The following is a 20,426-nucleotide window of genomic DNA, read 5'->3' as shown; positions in this document are numbered from 1 at the left end:
TCCTGGGCTCAAGCAATCCTCCCACTTTGGCCTTGCAAAGTGCTATGATTCAGCCCATATCTATTTCTTGAAGATACATTCCTAGGAGTGGAGTGGAGAGCCATGAGGGAGTCGCATTTCAAAAGCTTTTCTTATGCACTTGACTTAAGGCTGAGAGGGTACAGAACAAGAAGAGGGAATTTCAGGCAGAAGAAACCCCAGGGGCAAAAGCTCCAGGGTGGGAAACGGCATTGAGAGTTCTCTTAAGGCCATTTGAAAATAGCAGGAAGGGCCCTGCTGCTTGTCCAGCGACCCCAGGAGGCGGGGTGGGGTGGGGCCTCACTGTTCTGGGTCCCGCCCTCCATCCAGGGCCGCCCTCTCCTCCCTGAGCAGCCACAACCCGGGAGTTGGGGAAGCGCAGGCCAGGCTGACGCTGAGGCTGGAGCTACTGGTGCTCCTGATACTGACAAGAAGCCTCCAGCCAGTGCCCCTGCTCTGTGCCCTCAGGTCACTCTGCAAACCCACCTGGGTCTTCCTTCTAAAGCTCAGCCCATGTCACATCAGCTCCCCTGGGGCTTGGTCCCATAAGACAATGGCTGGCTGCAATGCCTTTAGGAACTCCGGGGGGCCTTCAGTCTCCCCTGACGCACAGCCTGCGCCATGCTCTGCTTGCTTCCTGCATTCCTTCCTGTCCCCTTTGCACACTTCTGGCCAACTTAGATTCTTCTAATGTCTCGGCTCCTTCCCACGGAACAGCCTTCCCCCACACCAAACTGGGTGGGAACCCCCGTAGGGCAGGGATTGCAGAGAGGGCTTTGAAGTCAGGACTCCTGAAGGCCAGGTCATGGTGAGCAGCTGGGGCTGGGGCTCAGTTCTCTAGGTGACGGGATGAGGGATGTCTGATCTCCAGGGAAACTTCAGGACAGGTCCTGATCTTCTGGGTCATGCAGAACCCTGCTTCCTTCCACCTCCCGACTGCCCCAGCGCCCAGTCCCTGCCTCCTTGCCTTGGTCTGTCCACCCCTGCTTCCAGGCCAGCTAGAGACAGGCTGGGGCCGACACACATGTGCAAGTGCACACACGCACAAATCTCCGGGCTCACCCTGGGAGATGCATTTCCATCCTTATCAGTGATTTCCATGGCGGGCTCACTGGGCACCTCCTAGTCTGTCCCTCAGGAGGCCCTGGCCCTGGGCCTGGTTGCCCTGGGAGATGTGGCCTGCTTGAAAGAGGGGCTTCTCCTGCATCTGGAGGCAATGCAGAGTGCAGGGACTGAGGTGTAGCCTGAAGCTGTCACCACGAACAGAACATTTTATCTGAAAATTAATTCAGATGTTGCATTCCACTCCCTAACGTGGCTGCTTAGTTTTGATATTAAAATATTGGTTTTGTTAATTACCAGCGAGTAAGCTGATATTCCGGGTTATGTCACAAGCATCCTGAGGTCTCACGCATCCCCATCCAACCCTGGGCAGCAGGGGATCAGTGCCACAGCCTAAGGAACCCTCCCACTCCACCCAGCCACCCACCCCACCATATTCTCTGTACAAGGAGCCCCCTGGAGTCATGCAATCCAGAGGCCCTGGTGAGAAGGCCACCAGACTGGGGCTGGAAAACCTGGATTCTGTCATACTTTGTCATTAATAGCAATGCGACCTGGGGCTAGCAGCTCTCCTCTCTGGGCCTCTGTTTCCTTGTGTGGCACATGGAAGCTGTGGACAGTCTCCACATGGCTGGACAGTGCCTTCCAGGTCACATTGCAACTCCAGTGGCAGGAAATGCAGGCCAGGTGATCAGCCACAGGGAGCCGATGAGAAGTGGGGGGAGCTTGAACTCCCCTCAAATCACAAACTGCAGGTGGGTGGTGCCCCACAGCACCTCCTGGGTCACCTCCCTGCCCCAGTGTCACAGGCACAGCCTCTGCATCCAGAAGGAGACAGAACCTCCAGGGAGCTCTGTTCCCACTGGTGCCCGTCTGCAAGTCTTCTCCAGGGCCGCCTTCTGGGAGCTCCCAGCTCTGCATATGAAGCCATCCTGCAGCGGCTTCTCAAGGTTGAGGAAGGGGCAGCCGCACTGCCCTCTGGCTCAGTGCAACCCCCAAGCCCCAATCCACTGCCTCAGCAGGGCCAGGGAGCCCAAGCCAAGCCTTCCCAGCCAATGCAGAATCTTCCCATAGAAGCAGCTGTGACTACCTGCCCTCTTTCTCTGCTATATGCAAATGTGGTTCCCCCCCACCTGCCCTCTTTCTCGGCTATATGCAAATGAGGTTCCAGCCCCCCATGGCCCTGAGGCTACTGTGGCCTCCCTCTGGTGCCACCCTACACACCCACTCACTGGAGGAGCCCGACAAGCTTAATCTGGATCTCACCAAACCTCAGTCTATGAAGAAGGAACCTTGTCTGGCTTCCCCTTACAGCTCGGCAACTCCATCTTGCCCTACCCTGCTGCAGAAGTGGCTGAAATCCTGATATTGGTTTGGTTTTGTTTAGCAAACAGGGAGTATGCAAAGCAGCTCTCAATCCGTGTGTGTGCATGTGCACTGAAGATGAGTCAGGAGCCCATTCCAGACCTGGGCCCAGAAGTGTGGCCCTGGGCAAGGCCCTTCCTTCTCTGGGCTTCACTGTCCTGGACTGGAGGAAAGATGGGAACAGGTGGTCTCTAAGGCTTTGCTGGCTCTGGTGCTCTGGCCACCAGGGTCCCTTTTATCCTGATTTCAAGAGCTAGATTTCAAGACAGGATACCCACAGGGAGCCAGCTGAGGAGGCTAGACCACCCTCCCATGCAAATCCCAAACCCACCCGCACACCTGACAGGTTTGCTTAGAGGCATTCTGGCTAAAGGAAACGGGAAAAGCCTCTGGCAGGAAATGGATGTCAGGGTTCGGCCCAGCCAAATGCAGAGCCTGGGGGTGGGTGAGAATTCCAAGCCCCTGGCACACCAGAGGAGAGAACTGGAAGAAACACTTTTGGGTCTCAGTGGGAGAGGCTCCCACTCCAAGAAGAGAGCCTCCACTCCGAATCAGTTTTCTGATCCCAACTCTGCCTTTGCCTGCTGCGTGACTTTGGGCAAGTAGGCCAACCTCTCCCGCTCTCTCTGGTTCCCAAATTAACCTTAGGGAAACACTGAATACCCAGGTCCTCCCCTTGGGATGGACACATGTGTGTTACACATGATAGGCTCTAAGAAGCATTTTCAATAAAGGATTTCACTGAACATGAACCCAGAGTTCCTCCCAGTTATCTGAGCGATGTGATCTCTACTCCATCTGAAGCAAACGAACGCTTGGAGGCTGGTGGTGTGTGCCTGGGGAGCACCAGAACGGGGCCGAAGTATGTCCAGCCAGCTCCGTGGGCCTCTCTGCAATCACGAACATGCGTCTGTGGACTTGTCATTCCCTTCCCTGACGATCAATGTGAACAGCTTCTAGTGTGACCCATGTCTGAGCTGTCCACCGTGGATGGGAATTGGGCCTTCACATGGGACATCTGCCATTGCATGACACGTTGAGCCTCACAAGTTGACATGTGCTCAAACACGCATTCAACGAGTCGGTTCATGAACCCAGGCTCAATCACACCATCCACAGAAGCCACCTGACAATAGCAGCATTTCTTTGGAAAGAATCCTTCTTTCTCTAGGAAAGGATAATCCCTAGTATTTATTTATTTATTTTTATGGCTGACATTTCTGAGCCTCAGTTGCCCCCCTCTGGAAAATGAGAGAGTGGCATTCCATGGCAGAGGGTTGTGTGGATTAGAGGCAATGTATGGAAACTCTTGGCTTAGCTCAGTACCTGCAAGTTCATTCAGAGATGTCCATGGCTGTGGGCTGTGAGCAGGGGGGCAGCTGGAGCTCAGACAGAAGACCCTCTACCGAGGGGAAAGTTATCCACACATAACTGCCATTCCATGTTCAATGGTTCCTAAGCTGTAAGCAAGGAGACTGAGTTGCTCGGTATCAAAGGAGATGGGAGACCTCTAGCTGGATGACCCAGGAAGGCTTCATGGAGGAGACAGCTAAGTAGGCCTTGCAGGATGGACAGGACTTCAGAAAGGGATGTTCACAACTCAGCAGCACTTACTACGTGCTGGGCTGGCCCTACATGCCAGTTTGTAAGAATGGACTGCTGCGTTTGCCATTCTACAGAGGAGGAAGCTGAGCCCCAGAGAGGTTCAGGAACTCACCTGAAGTCACACAGCTAGTCAGGTGCAGCACCAGGCTTAATTAACTTCAGCACACCTGCAAAGTCCCTTTTGCCATATAAGGTCATGTTCACAGGTTCCAGGGTTAGGATGTGGATATCATCTTTGGGGCCCTTATTCAGCTGACCACGGTGATTATGTTAAGGACCTTGAGACGGGACAAAGTATACCTGAGCTCAATGTAATCAGAAGGGTCCTTCTAAGAGAGAGTCCAGAAGGTCAAAGGCAGAAGACAGAGACGCGATGACAGAAGCAGAGGTCCGAGTGACGTGCTTTGAAGGCAGAGGAAGGGGCCAAGAACAGAGGAGTACAGACGGCCTGGAGAAGGAGAAAAAGACAGGAAAACAGACTCTCCTGGGAGCCTCCCAGGGGAAGGAACGCAGTCCTGCAAACACCTTGATGTTAGCCCATGAGACTCGTTTTGAGTTCCTGGCCTCTAGAATTATAAGAGAATAAATGTGTGTTGTTTTAAGCCACTAAGTTTGTGGTCATTTGTCACAGCAGCCACAGGAAACAGATACTGCCCCAGCGGCACTAGCCTTGCCCACCCCTGTGGTCTGGTCGCACGGCCCCTTATGCTTGCTACCGGCTCGTCAGTGGGTCTGTGCACATGGGGGCCGGGTACAGGTCTCCACAACGTGCCTGTGAGCACCTCCATAGCCTTCTCTGCTCCTCAAGCCTCCCCCAGTCGCTCCGCGAAGCCTCGTGCAGTCACCCTGAACCTCGCAGGCACTTAATACATGCTGGTCACATGGCAGCAAATCTGTGTCTTTAATTTTATTGACAGCAATTGAAAGGACAGGCTTTCGACAGCAGTAACTGCCAGTTTCTCCAGCCTCATGGCCTGGCTGTAGAACTGGAATCCCCAGTGGCCAGCTGAGTGCTGGTCAGAAGTAGGGGACAGTCAGCACATCTGGCCGAAGCAGAGCGGGTGCTGGGCCTCTGACTGGGGCGGGAGTCAGCTCTGACTCTCTGCCTGTTGCAGCCAGAAAGAGGTCCACTAAAACCCAGGGTGACCAGGTCCCAGCTCGGTGGGCAGCAGGCCTCCCCGTGGGTCCCAGCTCTGGTCTGCTCTCGGCATCCCTGTCTCCCTGCGGGTATTCTAGCTTTCTGTGCTGTGCTAGAGGAAGGCACCTGAGCACACCTGGAAACAACTTTTGCTCAGAAAGACCCAGGCAGGCTCCCACACTTGGCAGCAGGAGAAATGTTGATCCAGAGAGGGAAAGTGACTTTCCCAAGGTCACACGGCAATTTGGTGAGTCTCAAAACAAGCTGGAAGACTCCCATCCAGTCCCATCTCCAGGAGACCGGAGATCTGGGCATGTGAGGTTGGCCTCCAGGTGACAGGACTGCAGGGCAGGCTGGCCAGGAGCCGGGAGCTGGCGCAGCCTCACTTGAGATTGTGCTGGCTCTCGCGGTGCCGCCGCAGGTCCACCTTGCGCTGGAAGCCCTTGGCGCACAGCTCACAACTGAAGGGCTTGAAGCCCGTGTGCTTGCGGCTGTGGGTGATGAGGTTGGAGCTCTGGCTGAAGGCTTTCCCACACACCTGGCACTTGTGTGGCTTCTCACCTGCAGAGAGGGCAGCGAGGCACAGCAAGGGCGGGGTCAGGGCCTCCTCACCAGGCCTGCCACTCCCCGGCCCCACCCCCAGGGGCATTTTCCAATACCTCTCTCTGTTTTCTCTCATGGCCAACTCACATTCACTTTAGAAAATAATCAGAAAAGAGAGAGAAGCAAAGATACAACTCCGACTCCCCTCCCACCCCTACTGGATTATAGGGTGGTTAGGGGCAGTGGCCGAGTCATCTTGCTTATCAACACATCCCCAAGCCTGGTACACCTGGCACAAAAGAAGCACTCAGCTAATATTGAGGAGGGAATGAATAAGCAAATGAATGAATGAATGAGTGAACAAATGAATGAGTGGGTGAACAAATGAATGAGCAAATGAGTGAACAAAGGAATGGGCAAATGAGTGAGTGAATGAGTAACGAATGGGCAAATGAGTGAACATATGAATGAGTGAGTGAACAAATGAGTGGACAAAGAAATGAGCAAACGAGTGAACAAATGAACGAGCAAATGAGTGAACACATGAACAAATGAGTGAACAAATGAATGAGCAAATGAACAAATGAATGAATGAATGAACACATGAATGAAGGAGTGAACACATGAATGAGCAAATGAGTGAACAAATGAATGAGCAAATGAGTGGACAAAGAAATGAGCAAATGAGTGAACAAATGAATGAGCAAATGAGTGAACACATGAATGAATGAGTGAACAAATGAATGACTGAGTGAGTGAGTGAATGAGTGAATAAATGAATTAGCAATTCACCTGCTAGTCTCACTTCTGCCATGAGATCACCAGTGTTGAGATTTTGCTGTTTCCGCCTGTATTTTTTCCAGGCATGAAGTGCACTTGAGTAGCACAGGCAGCCAGCTCTCCAACAGCAGTGGCCCTCGACTTTGTAACTAGACCCCACCCCCAACCTCAGGCCGGGGGGCCTTCGGTGCATCTCTCAGTGAAAGATGCGGGTGCTCCGCCCAGGGGACTCCGGCCAGCCAGGTGAGCCTCACTCACCAGTGTGGATGTAGGTGTGCTTCTTCATGTCCGACTTCTGGTGGAAGCGCTTGCCGCAGAACTGGCAGGGGTAGGGCCGCGTGTCTGAGTGGATGAGCAGGTGGGTGGACAGCGTGGACGAGCGCTTGAAGGCCTTGCCACACATGCGGCACTCGAAGCAGCGCTCCTGCCGGAGGAAACGAGGCCCCGGGGGGTCAGGTGCAGGCGCAGGACTGGACCCAGCCAGGATGCCCTGTGGAACAGGACAGTCCATTGGGGGCGCCCCGAGGACAGGGCCTGGAGGGGCAGGACCAGGGACCCCTCATCTATGCCTCTCAGGAGGAACTGGGGCTTGGAGCCTCTTTGGTCTCCTGTGGGCTTTTTCCTTGTAATTTTCACAGTATTCCGCTCAAAATAAACCCCGATAAATGTCTGTTGATTGCCTGATGGACTGACTGATCTGAGAGGTTTTTTAGGGGTTCACATTTCATGACCATTAATCCAGAGTGAGTTCCTTGAGGCAGGGATGGTTGTGGTCTGCACAGAGGTTTAGTTAGGAGTCTGAAGTCTGTTAAGGGCAGGTGTTGGAGGCCCAGACTCAGGGAGGTGGGTTCTAGGGGACCTCCCCCAATTCGTGTCACTCACAGGGGCAGGGAGAGGGACCCAGCCGCAGCCCCCAGGCTCCGTGGGGAAGCTCAGAGAAGGGGGCTTGGGGGTCCTGCGCTGGGCCAGGTGCCCACCTGGGAGTGAACATGCGTGTGCTGCTCCAGGCTCACGGCGTGGCCGAAGGTTTTGCCACAGATGTCACAGGCGAAGGGCCGGGTCCCACTATGGGAGCGTCGCACATGCACTTCGAGCCCGTGAGGGGTGGAGAACACCTGGGAACAGGGGCAGCGTGTGAGGCCACTGGGGACTGCAGAGAGGGGGACAGGCCTGGGGTCCCGTGGTCTCTTCCCTGCCCAGCTCTGGCCAAGGCTGCGTGCACAGGGGAAGGGGCACTGGACTGCCCGCTCTGCTGCTTGTTTGCTGTGTGTCCTGGGGAGGTCCTTTTCTCTCTCTGTGGCTCAGTCTCCCATCTGCAAAGTTGGATGTGAGAGAGGGAATCTGGAACACCTCCTGGCTTCATCTAAAGGCTGAATAGCCTCGTGGTTAAGAGCTGGGCGTGCCAGAGCCAGGTTTGAGTGCTGCTTCTGATATCTACTTGCTGCCTGATCGTGGAAATGACCTAACCTCTCTGAACCTTAGTCCTTCACTGCCTCCTGGCACTCATGCCTGCCAATTGCTTCGCACAGGGCCAGGAACATGGTCGGAGCTCCGTGATTGGTGATGAGGACGAACGTGCTGAATCCTTAATCCCACCAGAGTCCCAACATTCACAGCACAGGGAATGCCCAGAGCTGCCAGGGCACTGGAGAGCGGGTGCAGAGAGCAGGCCGTGTGCCCACCCACACCCCCGCGGCCCACCTTGTTGCACTTCACGCAGTGGTACACCTCCATGCCCGGGGAGTAGCGGAGGCTGAAGTCCAAGGGGGGCTCGGTGCTGGGCACCAGAGGGCTGCCGTACAGGCTGACGGAGTGCTCCAGGAAGGCTGACTGCATGGTGGAGGGGGCCTGCCGGTAGCTGTGGCTGTAGGTTGAGGCCAGGGTGTCCCAGGAGAAGCTGGGCTTGTAGAACAGGGGTGAGTCAGACAGTGGAGAGTCCCCATCCTGGGGTCGGGACAGCACAATAGGGTCCTCTGTGGAGATAGGGGCACATGCCTGGTTACTCATTTAAACACGGGGCCGGGTGCAGTGGCTCACACCTGCAATTCTAGCACTTTGGGAGGCTGAGGCAGGTGGATCACTTGAGGTCAGGAGTTTGAGACCAGCCTGGCTAACATGGTGAAACCCTGTCTGTACCAAAAAAACACAAAAATTAGCCACGTGTGGTGGTGCACGCCTGTAATCTCAGCTACTAGGGAGGCCGAGGTGGGAGAATTGCTTAAACCCGGGAGGTGGAGATTGCAGCGAACTGAGATCGCACCACTGCACTCCAGCCTGGGCAACAGAGGAGACCTTGTCTCAAAAAATAAAATGAAATAAAATAAACACAGGGCGCCCACTCCACACCACCCCCCACCCCTTCATGACCTCACGTGACGGGTTTCAGGGTGCCAACCCAAATACTTACTGTTGGGGGTGTCTGTGTCCTCACCGTGGCTCCTCAGCTTTTCCAGCCCAGAAACACCCCCACCCTCAATCCAGAGTGCCCACCTCACCCCTGCATGGACCAGCCCAGCCGCTGCTTCTGACCTCTTCCCCCACCTAAGTTCACATCTGGGGATTTGCTCCCTTTCAGGGAGGTCCAAGCAGAAGCCACAGAGCCTGGGCTGCATCCAGTGACTTCATGGGTTCTTCCTGACTCCAGGGCCCCAAGGGACCTGCTGCAAGGGTTCCTTCCTCCCCTTGGCACTCCCAGGGGAATGACTGGGGGTCGCAGCTGGCTGGGTACCTGGTGCTGGGACCATCCTGGCCAAGTTTTGGTCCTGCTCCAGCTCCTGCTCTAGTTTGAGGCTGGTCCAGTCCAGGCACTGGCTTGGGGATAGGGTGCTAAGGACAGGGCTGTTGCTGGGGGCCTGGTCTCTGGCCGCTGTGGGGAGATAGGACCATTGGCATCAGTAGTTGAAGCTTCTGGGAAGCCCAGAGGGGCAAGGAGGGCACTCTCTTCCTAGGAGGAGGAGGCCCAGAGAGAGACCTACTTGCCGCCGCCCCCGGCCACTCACACTCCGGGGCTCTGCCCAGAGCAGCGGGGCAGGAAGAACAAGAGGAGACCCTGGGGAAGACTTTAGACCAGTCCGCTTTTCTGAGCAACCCTACTCCAGCCCTAGATTGGGTCTCCAGTGAGGCCCCACGTGTCAGTAACTGAGCACTAGCTCCAAACTAAGCCTTTCCTCTCCCAGCAGGGCAGAAGGGATGAGGGCATCCTTTCATCTGCAACCCGCATTTACCGCACTCCTGCTTCCAGACCTGGAAGAAGAGGCTGCTGCAGGAGGGACGCCACTGCACTCCCATCACGCAGAGCAGAGAGCCCCTGTGGGTGCAACAGGGGCCAGCTGGGCTCTGACTCACCCGGGGTAAGGGCAGGTGGCCAGAGTGGTTCATCCTCCTGTGCACGGGGCTGGTGGTAGGTGTGAGCCTTCTTGCTCTTCACCAGGAAGGAGCGTGGCATTTTGTGTGCACCTTACACCTGCAAGGGGGAGGGATGGGAGCAGTGAGGAAGGACAAGAGAACAATACCCCTCCGTATCTCAGAACCTCAACTGGGTATAGAGATCAAACACCAGCTATACCTGGTTGAATAGTGGCCCCCAAAATTCATGTCCACCCAGAACCTGTGAATGTGACCTTATTAGAAATAGTGTCTTTTTGCAGATGTAATCAAGCTATGATGAGGTCATTCCGGGTTAGGATGGGCCCTGAATTCAGTAGGACTAGTGTCATAATAAGAGGGACTTCCGGAGGCCAAGGCGGGTGGATCAGCTGAGGTCGGGAGTTCAAGACCAGCCTGGGCAACATGGTGAAACCCTGCCTCTACTAAAAATACAAAAACTAGCCTGGTATGGTGACGCACGTCTACAATCCAAGCTATTTGGGAGGCTGAGGCAGGAGAATCACTTGAACCCGGGAGGCGGCGGTTGTAGTGAGCCAAGATCGCTCCACTGTACTCCAGCCTGGGTAACAAGAGTGAAACTCTGTATCAAAAAAGAAGAAGAAGGAGAAGGAGGAGGAAGAGGAGGAGGAGGAGGAGGAGGAAGAGGAGGAGGAGGAGGAAATTTGGACCCAGAGACACAGACACCCAGGGACAATGCCATGTGACAACAGACGCAGAGCGTGATGCTTCTATCAGCCGGAGAGTGCCAGCAGGGCTCAGAGCCACCAGAACTGGGAGAGGCACATGAACAGACTCTCCCTTGGAGTCTGCAGAAACAACCCACTTTGCTGACACCTCGATTTTGGACTTCTAGACCTCAGAACCGTGAAAGAATACGTGTGTGCTGTTTTTAAGCCACCTGTTTGCGTCATTTTGTTAGGCAGCTACAAATCCTAACTTCCCTCACTGCTCCGTCACCAGGAAGCGAACACATCACCCCCTGGAAAACTCTCAGACCAGCCTGCTCCCATTGACATGCTCGGGGTTGCACTGGAGCAGAAAAGGAAAGGCAGGGGCAGGGTCTCCCTCTGTGACACATGGTAGAACCCACGTCTAGAAAGCCACATATGGGTCCCAGTGAGATTCACCTTCAGAGGCCATAGGTGGCCTGAGCTTAGGTTTTGGAATCAGAGTTCATGAGTTAGAATCTCAGCTCACTTGCTGTGCAATTTGGGACAGACACTTAACCCCTCTGGGCCTATTCCCTTTGCTGTAAGGGGGGACGTCCAGGCTTGTAGTGCTGATGAGTGCATTGCAGTTGCTCAGTGTCCATCACAGGGGGCCCTGGCAGAGAGGCTGCAGTGAGCAAGGGGACATTGCCAATCCGTGTGCTCCTGCAAGCTGCGAACCACTGCCGCCAGAGCAGGGCTGCGCCTTGTCCACAGCCCTGGCCCAGAGTCTGGTCCCTAGAGAGACAGGGGCCTTCTGTCTCTGGGGAGTGGGGTAGGGGGACTCAAGACCTGAAAGGACCCCCCACTTCACTGCACCTGGAGGCCTGAGGTTTCATGGACGAAGGAGAAGAGGCAAATATCCCCCAGCTTCCGTGGGCAGCCCAGCCCAGCATCACCACTCACCCCACCGATCAGGGAGTGGGGGAAGAAACCAAGGACCTCATCAGTCAAGGGACCATCCCAGGCAGGGCCGGGAAGTGGCAGGGCTGGACCATCCTGACCACCCCGGGATTCCTGGCTTCCCCTGCAGAGCCCATGGAGCTGACAGCCTGCCTGGCCCCCAGAATGGTTCACATCCCTGCACTCAGCCTGTGAGGCTCTCCTGGGGGCTCCTGAGAACATCTTCTGGTGGTCCTCTATCCTTTCTGTCCCCATGCGGTACCCTGGCCAATGCCAGGCCCATGCCTGAGGCCTTGGAGGAATCCCACCCCCAACCCCTTGGGCCAGCCGCCATGCAAGTCTGCAGGGCTGATAGGGCCCAGAGAAGGCGGGAAAGGGATTCCAGCTGCTTCAGAACAGCAGTGAGGGCCTAGGTGATAAGGCTTCAGCCAGGGACTGGGTGGGAGGTGGGAGATTAGAGAATGCAGCTTGGAAAAGGGCCAGGGACTCACCCCTTCCCCAAGGGGATGACCCAGAGCCAGGCAGAAGAGGGACCTGACTGTGCCCAGGCCTGCTTCCCCCTGCCCCAGAGCCTGGGGGCATCAAGAGTTTGAACTGTGGGGACTTCACATGGGGGCCCAGGCTCAGGCCCAGCCAGCCCTTCCCGGCTGTAAGGCTCACTGCTGAGCCTCAGTGTTCATATCTGCTAAATGGGGATCCCACTCAAACCCATGGGATCTCAGGGAGCGAGAAAGGACCTTCATCCATCAGGAGCGAGTATGGGAGGTGCTCAGCACGTGGCCCCTGCATCCCAGCACCCAGCCTGCTGCAGGTGCATTCAAAGGACAGGGTGAGCCCCACTCCAGGGGCTGCAGCAGCCCCCCGGAAGCCAGGGCCACACTCAAGGCCTTGTACTCTCTAAGCTCTAAAATTAGGAAAAAGGGCCTTGAAGGCCTCTGGGGTCCCTTCCCGCGGTCAGATTCTCAGCCTTCTGAACACAGGCTCGGGCTGGGGGCAGCCCACGGCCTTATCTCCCAGGGACACATCTTCCTCCTCCTGCCTCCTCCCCCTCCCTCACCAGGGCTCCCCACACCCACCTTCCTGCCAGCTTCTAACTCTTCTTTGCTTCAGGAAAGCCCCTGGGGAGGCCAGACCCTGGGTGGAGAGGAGGGGACCGCATGAGCAGGGGAAGGGCTGGGGGCTTGCACTTTGTTTTGAGGGGGGCTGTGAGGGCCACGGTTTGCCCGTCAAAAGATGGTCTTTTTTTACACATAATATTTATGAGGAAATCAACTGGAACCAAAGGTACTGGCTGAGGTCTCTGTGATAAGAGGCGCTGGCCAATGCCTTTGGCAGGGGGCTGCTTAGCCTGCCCTGCTTATTACACCTTTAACCCTGACCATGGTTGTGACGCTGACTCCCGCTGCTGTCCCACTTTATACAGGAGGAGTTGAGGCCTGGAGGACTCAGGACCCCAGGGCAGAGTGAGCAGGACTGGGGTCTGTCTGGCTGGCCCCCAGGCCTCCATGCTCTTGACTTTCAGCCCAGGAGGTGGGCAGTTACTCCGTGCAGCATGGGTATGAAGCACTGGGCAGTGCCCGGCACGGCTGTCTCTCCGCAGAGGGAATGGAGCGGATGTGCTAAGGATGAAAACAGCCGTTTGAAGCTCCCCAGTGTGCCTATGTCAAGCAGTGTCTTCCCGGGTTGCCGGTGGGAAAACTGAGGTGTAGACAGGAAAGTGACTCAAGCCCAGGGCTCCTGGCCTGTTAGGATTTCACTCTGAAGCCACTGTGCCACCCGGTACCGTCAGAGGTCCTCAGAGCACCTGGTGAACACGGCCTGCAGCACAGGGAGAAATGCAGGGTACTGGGGCAAGAGGGGAGAAAAATCAAACCCTCTGACCCCCAAGTCTTTTCCAGGTTCCTAAAAGACCCACATGGCTCCAGCAGAGTCTCGGTGGGGCCAGGCTGGGGACAGACTTCCCTTCAGGAAGCATTGGTCTTCCCTTCGGCTCGGGGTCCATGGAGACCCCAGGTCAACTGACTCCAGCCCCAGACCCCATAACAAGGACCCTTTCTAGTGCTCATGAGTCCTGGCCAAGCAATTTCCACCCAGGCACGGTGTAAGCGGGGGCTGGCTTCTGGGTTCTCCAGCCACAGGAAAGTGATTCTCCTGCCTTTTCTAGTGACCTCCCCTGAGCCTCACAACCCCTTTCTTGCCTCAGCCCCAGCATGCTCTCCCTGAATCTGGCAAGTGACAGTGACACAGCCAACGCCATGGCCAAGCCCTCCGGTTCACAGCGAACTTCCTTTTGGCCCCTGTTAGGAGAGTGTGTTTTTTTAAAGAAAAAACAGGAACCAATCACCTATACTGTAGTTAATGAACAACCACTTGGTTTTGATTCACACAAACTCCGTTCTGAGAAAGAGCTAAGAGCAGAGATTATGAAAGAAACTCAGGGTTTCTTCATAAAACAGAGGCCTCGATGGTATCGGACCTCCGGAAAGAGGTCCACAGTTCATATCGCTTCATCACCCCCGGTCCTGATAGAGTGCCCCTTCCCTGAGTCAGAATCTCAGCTAGTGCTCTTAAAGAGAGGTAACCCTGCACCCTGGGGAGCCCACACCCCAAATTCCAGCTGGACTCGGGTCAACAGGACTGTGATGTCCCTGTAATGAGGCTCCTCTTGTCCCCCAAAGAGTTGAGTCTGATTTGGGGTCCTAGAACTTGTGACCACATCAGCCACCAACCTGGGGCTTGGTTTTCCTATCTCTCAACAGGGACGGTTGAGCTAAGAGATTTCTAAACTTCCCTTTTGCTCTAAAATCCCACGTAGAATTCGTTGACCTTCAGTGAGAGATTGAACCACCTTGACTAAGAGACTTGTCACTCGGGTTCCCCTTTTGGGAGGGTTGGGTAAGACTCAGCTGGTTCTCAGGGTCAGCTACAGAGGACCCTTTTGACTTCCTTTATGTTTAAAGACTCAAGGGAGGCCGGCCACGGTGGCTCATTTCTGTAATCCTAGCACTCTGGGAGGCCGAGGAAGGCGGATCACCTGCGGTCAGGAGTTTGAGACCAGCCTGTCCAACATGGTGAAACCCTGTCTCTACTAAAAATACAAAACGTAGGCACCTGTAATCCCAGCTACTCGAGAGGCTGAGGCAGGAGAATCACTTGAACCTGGGAGGCGGAGGTTGCGGTAAGCTGAGACGGAGCCACTGCACGCTAGCCTGGGTGACAAAGCAAGACTCTGTCCCCCCCAAAAAAATAAAATAAGACTCAAGAGGAAAACAACATGTAGGAGTGAGGGGGAAATGAGCCCAGGTCAGGCCCGGGGGCCTCAGCAGAAAGCAATCCTCATCACCATCATCATCATCATCATCATTTTGAGACAACGTCTCACTCTGTCACCCAGGCTGGAACGCAGTGGTGTGATCTTGGCTCACTGTAACCTCCACCTCCCAGGCTCACACGATCCTCCCATCTCAGCCTCTTGAGTAGCTGGGACTGCAGGCATGCGCCACCACACCTGGCTAATTTTTGTATTTTTTGTAGAGACGGGGTTTCGCCATGTCGTCCAAGCTGGTCTAAGTCATTATTTTTATTTGGAATTTAGAAGGAGCTCTCAAATGTCTCCTCCACAGCTCAGAGAATGCAGTCAAAAGTAAGTGAATCTACTTCTGGGTATAGACCCAAAATCATTGGAAGTGGAGACTCAAAGACATGTTTGCATACTCACGTTTATGGCAGCACTATTCACAATAGGCAAAATGTGGAAGCAACCCAGGTGTTCACGGCAGATGAATGCCCAAACCACATGTGGTCTATGGCTGGGTGCGGTGCCTCATGCCTGTAATCCCAGCACTTTGGGAGGCTGAGGCGGGCAGATCACCTGAGGTCAGGAGCTCGAGACCAGCCTGGCCAACATGGCAAAACCCTGTCTCTACTAAAAATACAAAAACCAGGCAGGTGTGGTGGTGGCCCAAGCCTGTAGTCCCAGCTACTCGGGACGCTGAGGTAGGAGAATCTCTTGAACCCGGCAGGCAGAGGTTGCGGTGAGCTCAGATCGTGCCATTGCTCTCCGGCCTGGGTGACAGAGTAAGACTCCAACTCAAAAAAAAAAAAAAAAGAATGCGGACTAGCCAGACAAACATTATCTGGCCTTAAAAAGAAAGGAAATGCTGGCACATACTACAACATGGATGGACCTCGAGGATTTGTGCTAAGTGAAATAAGCCAGCCACAAAAGGACAAACACTGTGTGATTCCTTTTTTTTTTTTTTTTTTTTTGAGACGGAGTTTCACTCATGAGGCTGGAATGCAATGGCGCGATCTCGGCTCGCCACAACCTCAGCCTCCTGGGTTCAGGCAATTCTCCTGCCTCAGCCTCCTGAGTAGCTGGGATTACAGGCACGCGCCACCATGCCCAGCTAATTTTTTGTATTTTTTTTAGTAGAGACGGGGTTTCACCATGTTGACCAGGATGGTCTCGATCTCTTGACCTCGTGATCCACCCGCCTCGGCCTCCCAAAGTGCTGGGATTACAGGCTTGAGCCACCGCGCCCGGCCTGTGATTCCTTATATGAGTCCCTAAAATAGGCAATTTCATAGAGGCAGAAACAGACAGAGGTTGCCGGGGCAAGGGGAAGGGAATGGAAGCTACTGTGTAATTGGTATGAAGTTTCAGCTTTACAAGATGAAACAGTTCTGTGATGGATGGCGGTGGTGGGTGCATAACAATGTGAATACACTTAATACCACTCAACAGCACACTTGAAAATAGCTAAAATAGACCGAGCACAGTGGCTCACGCCTGTAATCCCAGCACTTTAGGAGGCCGAAGCGGGCGGATCACCTGGGGTTGGGAGTTCGAGATCAGCCTGACCAACATGGAGAAACCCCGTCTCTACTAAAAATACAAAATTAGCTGGGCGTGGTGGCACATGCCTGTAATCCCAGCTACTTGGGAGGCTGAGGCAGGAGAACTGCTTGAACCCAGGAGGTGGAAGTTGTAGTGAGCTGAGATTGCGCCATTGCACTCTGGCTTGGGTGATAGAGGAAAACTGCATCTCAAAAAAAAAAAAAAGAGAAAGAAAAGAGAAAAGAAAATAGCGAAAATGGCAAATTTTATGTTATGTGTATTTTATCACAGTATAGACTAAAGCAGCTCCTGTTGGCTTGAATTCCTGGAAAGGAACAAAAAAAGCCGCCCTCTGGACTAAGGAGGGGGAGCATTTGCTTTTGCTTCTACCAGCTCTGGATATTGTGGAACAGGCAGTGAAGAACCCCATTTGATTGGGCTGTTTTCCCTGGGTGATCTGGAGCTCTCTGGTCCCGGAGCCTTTGAAAATCCTTGTACTGTCCTATATATAAGATTCTGACCTTGCCCTCCTAAAAGCCCTGGGGAGATGGTCTGTGCTGGTTTTGAGTGACTCCATTAATCAAACCTAAACCAGGTATAGCATTCCAGTGTCCCCCAAGAACTTTTAGGAAGACCACAATCTGACAGAAAGAGCAAGGAGAATTACGCATTTTCTTGTCCAAAGAATTCCTTCTGCAATACTTCAGAGGATAAGAAACTTGCCACTTTGCTGGACTTGGAAGAAATATTCTACCTGTTGCCTACTAAGAAACACGCAGGCACGTCCCGGCGGTCAGGTGCAGCTCAGCTAGCTTCTAATATCTATGAGACGCACAGCCACAGATTGTAACTGAATTTGCTCCCTAAGTACTCAGGAAAGCTGTGGACTTTCTCCCCAGAAAAATGGACGCAGGTGCATATCCACGGCAATTCTGCAGACCTCCTCTTCACAAGTCCTGTTTTAGAGGGAATGTCTCTCCCCAGAAGCCTCGACACTCACACTTGTTTCTCCTCCAAAAATAGGCAGAAAGGGCAAACAACAGTCGCAGGGAGAGGAGAGCTGAAACAGTACCTCACCAGGATGGGTCCTATTGTTCCCAGGGCCGGGCGGTGTACAGAAGGGGGCAGCCCTGTTGTCTCCCCTTACTAGGTTCTGAAAGAGAGAGTGCCTGCCTCTCAAAGTGTCCTGGGAATTGGCTCAAAGTGCCCCGGGAATTGGAGGTGGCTCATGCCTGTAATCCCAACACTTTGGGAGGCTGAGGCGGGTGGATCATTTTAGGTCAAGAGTTCGAGACCAGCCTGGCCAGCATGGTGAAACCCCACCTCTACTAAAAATACACAAATTAGCCAGGTGTGGTGGCACATGCTGGTAATTCCAGCTACTCAGAGGGCTGAGGCAGGAGAATCGCTTGAACTCAGGAGGCGGAGGTTTCAGTGAGCCAAGGTCGAGCCACTGTGCTCTAGCCTGGGCGACAGAGTGAGACTCTGTCTCAAAAAAAAAGGGGGGTCCCTAGGAAATTTAGTGAAGTTCCCATAGTCTGGGACTGTCTCTGAGGGGGAACACAGCTCAGGCACTTGGAAGTGTGTCGCCCTGAGCACCGCCCAAAGTCCCGGGACAGCTGGGTGTAGGTATGACTTTGTGCCCGAAGGTGACATCTGTCAGTCTAAAATCGAGTTTTGAAAAGTGTTTCTGCACAGCCAGCAAAGGCACAATTCCTAGCAGAGCGCCTCAGATGAGGCTACGGCCCTCACCCCATTTCTCCCTTGGTTCCTGGCCATCCAGAGCTTTCCCAGCCCACCTCACCCTTCCACCCTTCCTTCAGCAGGAGCCAGGGAGCCTGCTGTGAAACCACCTGCGGTGCACGGGTACATTTCAAAAGAAAGTGCACAAACGCATCCTCCAGCACTCACCTGCCCGGAGCTGTCCCTCGCCTGGGTTCTGCCGGAGCCTCCCAAGTTGGGAACTGCAAAGCCTCTCCCCGGGACTGGTCCCGACTCTGTCAACCGTGTGACTCTTTGCACAAATAGATACTTCTCCTTTTTTCTCTGTCTCTCTGTGTGTTTTTCCTCTTCTGTTCCCCTCCCTGATTTTCAATCTGATTATTTGTGTCAAAATCTGGCGGTGAAGAAACAGCCAATGAAGAGAGCGCGGGAGCAAAGCCGTATTTGCTTATCAAAACTTTCCAGGACGCAAGGCTCCAAATTCTCATTTCTAACCCTTGACACTTGAAACGGGACGCATTCTCTCTGCAGAGAAATTCAGAATTTCGCTGGAAATTTTGAATTACTTCTGCACGAAAAGGAAGTAATGGTTAAATTTTAAAAATTAAAGTTAAAATAAAGCATTTACTTGTAAAACTGGACTTTGCATAGAGAAGTCATAGCTCTTTGGTTTTTTCTTTCTTTTTTCTTGCCTTTCTTCTTCCTTCGTTCCTTTCTCCCTCTTTTTTCCATTCTTTCTTCCTCCCTCCCTCCTTCTTTCTTCCGTTCCTTATTTTCCTTCTTCCTGCCTCCTCCTTCCCTCCCTCACTCTCCTCCTCTCCTCTCTCTTTCCTCCTTTCTTCCCTCCTCTTTTCCCCGTTTATACCTCCCTCCTTCCCTCTCCCTCCTCCCATCTCCTCCCCCTCAAGTTCAGCATCATGAGGCTTGTGAGAGCCAGGGTATGCTTGCAAAGCCCCTAGTTCCTGAGCTGGTCACACTCATAGAGGCCCCTCTTGTCCTTGCAGAGGTCACATTTCAGAAGAAACATCAAATTTGCATTTCCCCAGATATGACCCTTGAGCGGATAGAGGCACCCTGGAGGTACGGCAGTGAGTTCCAATTTGGGTACCAGGAGACCCTCGCCTGCTGAAGCTGCCAAGGCCCGTGTGTGCCGCCCTCTGGTGGCAGCCAAAGTGATGGGGAGGCCATTGGGGGCCTCTGGGGTGTCCCATTGATGGCGGGGGCGCGGTAGCTGGATGGAGGGTAGCTTGGCTGGGCAGGCTGGGGCATTTCTTCCCATTTGGCAGGGAGTCCCATCCCCTGGCCCCCCCACCTTCTCCCTCCTCCTCTGGCCCCCACCTCCTCCCGCTTGCAGAATGACTGATTTATTTCAGGAGGTTTTGCATAAGATGAGAACGCACAACACAGTACTGTTAGGCTGCTTTGCCTGCTCGTCCAGCCCGGGTGCTGGAAAGATTGTTTCCCTCATTAAAAAAACAAGTCTGGTGACAGGAAGCCCCGATTTAAACTGCAAGTTCAAGGTTCAAGGTGAAGAGAAAGGGCTGTTTCAGGCAAGATCTTTCTGCTGGCCAGCCCTGGAGCTGGCCTCCAGTCAGGAGGCCACAACCCTGTGGTCACCAGGCCTCAGTAATGCTGGGGTGTCAGACCCAGCCCCAGGCCACAGACAGCAGACCGCTGCTCTCAGCTGCTTGGCCTCTCTTAGTGGAGAGAAACATCTTTTTTAAAAATTATTATTGGCCAGGTGTGGTGGCTCACGCCTGTAATCCCAGCACTTTGGGAGGCCAAGGCAGGCAAGTATCACCTGCCTTGAGACCAGCCTGGGAGTTTGAGACCAGCCTGACCAACATGGAGATACACCATCTCTACTAAAAATACAAAATTAGCCAGATACGGTGGCACATGCCTGTAATCCAGCTACTCAGGAGGCTGAGGCAGGAGAATCACTTGAACCTTGGAGGCAGAGGTTGCAGTGAACCCAGATCATGCCATTGCACTCCAGCCTGGGCAACAAGAGCGAAACTGTCTCAAAAAATATTATTATTATTTCTTAGAGACAGGGGTTGGCTTTGTAGACCAGACTGGAGTGTGGTGTTGCAATCATAGCTCACTGCAGCCTCGACCTCCCTGGCTCAAGAGATCCTCTTGCTTCAGCCTCTTGAGTAGCTGGGACTCCAGGCTAACCACCACACCTCGTTACTTTTTAAATTTTTTGTAGCAATGGGGCCTTACTATGCTGACAGGCTGGTCTAAATCTTTATTGTTTATTTGGAAATTAGAAGTTCTCAAATGTCTTCTCCAAAGTTCAGAGAATGCAACGTCAAAAGTGAGTGAATCTTCTTCTGGGTATAGACCCAAA

The 20,426-nt window shown here is 53.9% G+C and overlaps 1 protein-coding gene across 4 annotated transcripts; it reads right to left on the bottom strand.

Moving 5' to 3' along the window:
• Positions 1 to 4,934: 4,934 nt before the first annotated feature.
• GFI1B (growth factor independent 1B transcriptional repressor) lies at positions 4,935 to 18,799 on the bottom strand. 4 transcript variants are annotated; one of them, XM_032257714.1, is made up of 8 exons: positions 18,699 to 18,799; positions 18,260 to 18,595; positions 9,857 to 9,974; positions 9,240 to 9,377; positions 8,213 to 8,484; positions 7,489 to 7,626; positions 6,770 to 7,001; positions 4,935 to 5,749 (listed from the first exon to the last, which is right to left on the bottom strand). In XM_032257714.1, exons 3-8 carry the CDS (start codon positions 9,954 to 9,956, stop codon positions 5,571 to 5,573), a joined length of 1,059 nt encoding a protein of 352 aa, XP_032113605.1. In that variant the 5' UTR covers positions 9,957 to 9,974; positions 18,260 to 18,595; positions 18,699 to 18,799; the 3' UTR covers positions 4,935 to 5,570. The 4 variants fall into 4 exon arrangements, with proteins under 4 accessions (XP_032113605.1, XP_032113608.1, XP_032113606.1 ...); XM_032257717.1 differs by having other exon boundaries at positions 6,770 to 6,935; XM_032257715.1 differs by having other exon boundaries at positions 18,281 to 18,595.
• Positions 18,800 to 20,426: the final 1,627 nt, after the last annotated feature.

This window comes from Sapajus apella, unplaced genomic scaffold, assembly GCF_009761245.1.
Source record: "Sapajus apella isolate SASKATOON/1434 unplaced genomic scaffold, GSC_monkey_1.0 scaffold97, whole genome shotgun sequence".
Taxonomy (NCBI): domain Eukaryota; kingdom Metazoa; phylum Chordata; class Mammalia; order Primates; family Cebidae; genus Sapajus; species Sapajus apella.
Note: the sequence above shows the minus strand (reverse complement) of the source record. Positions and strands in the feature narration are given on the sequence as shown.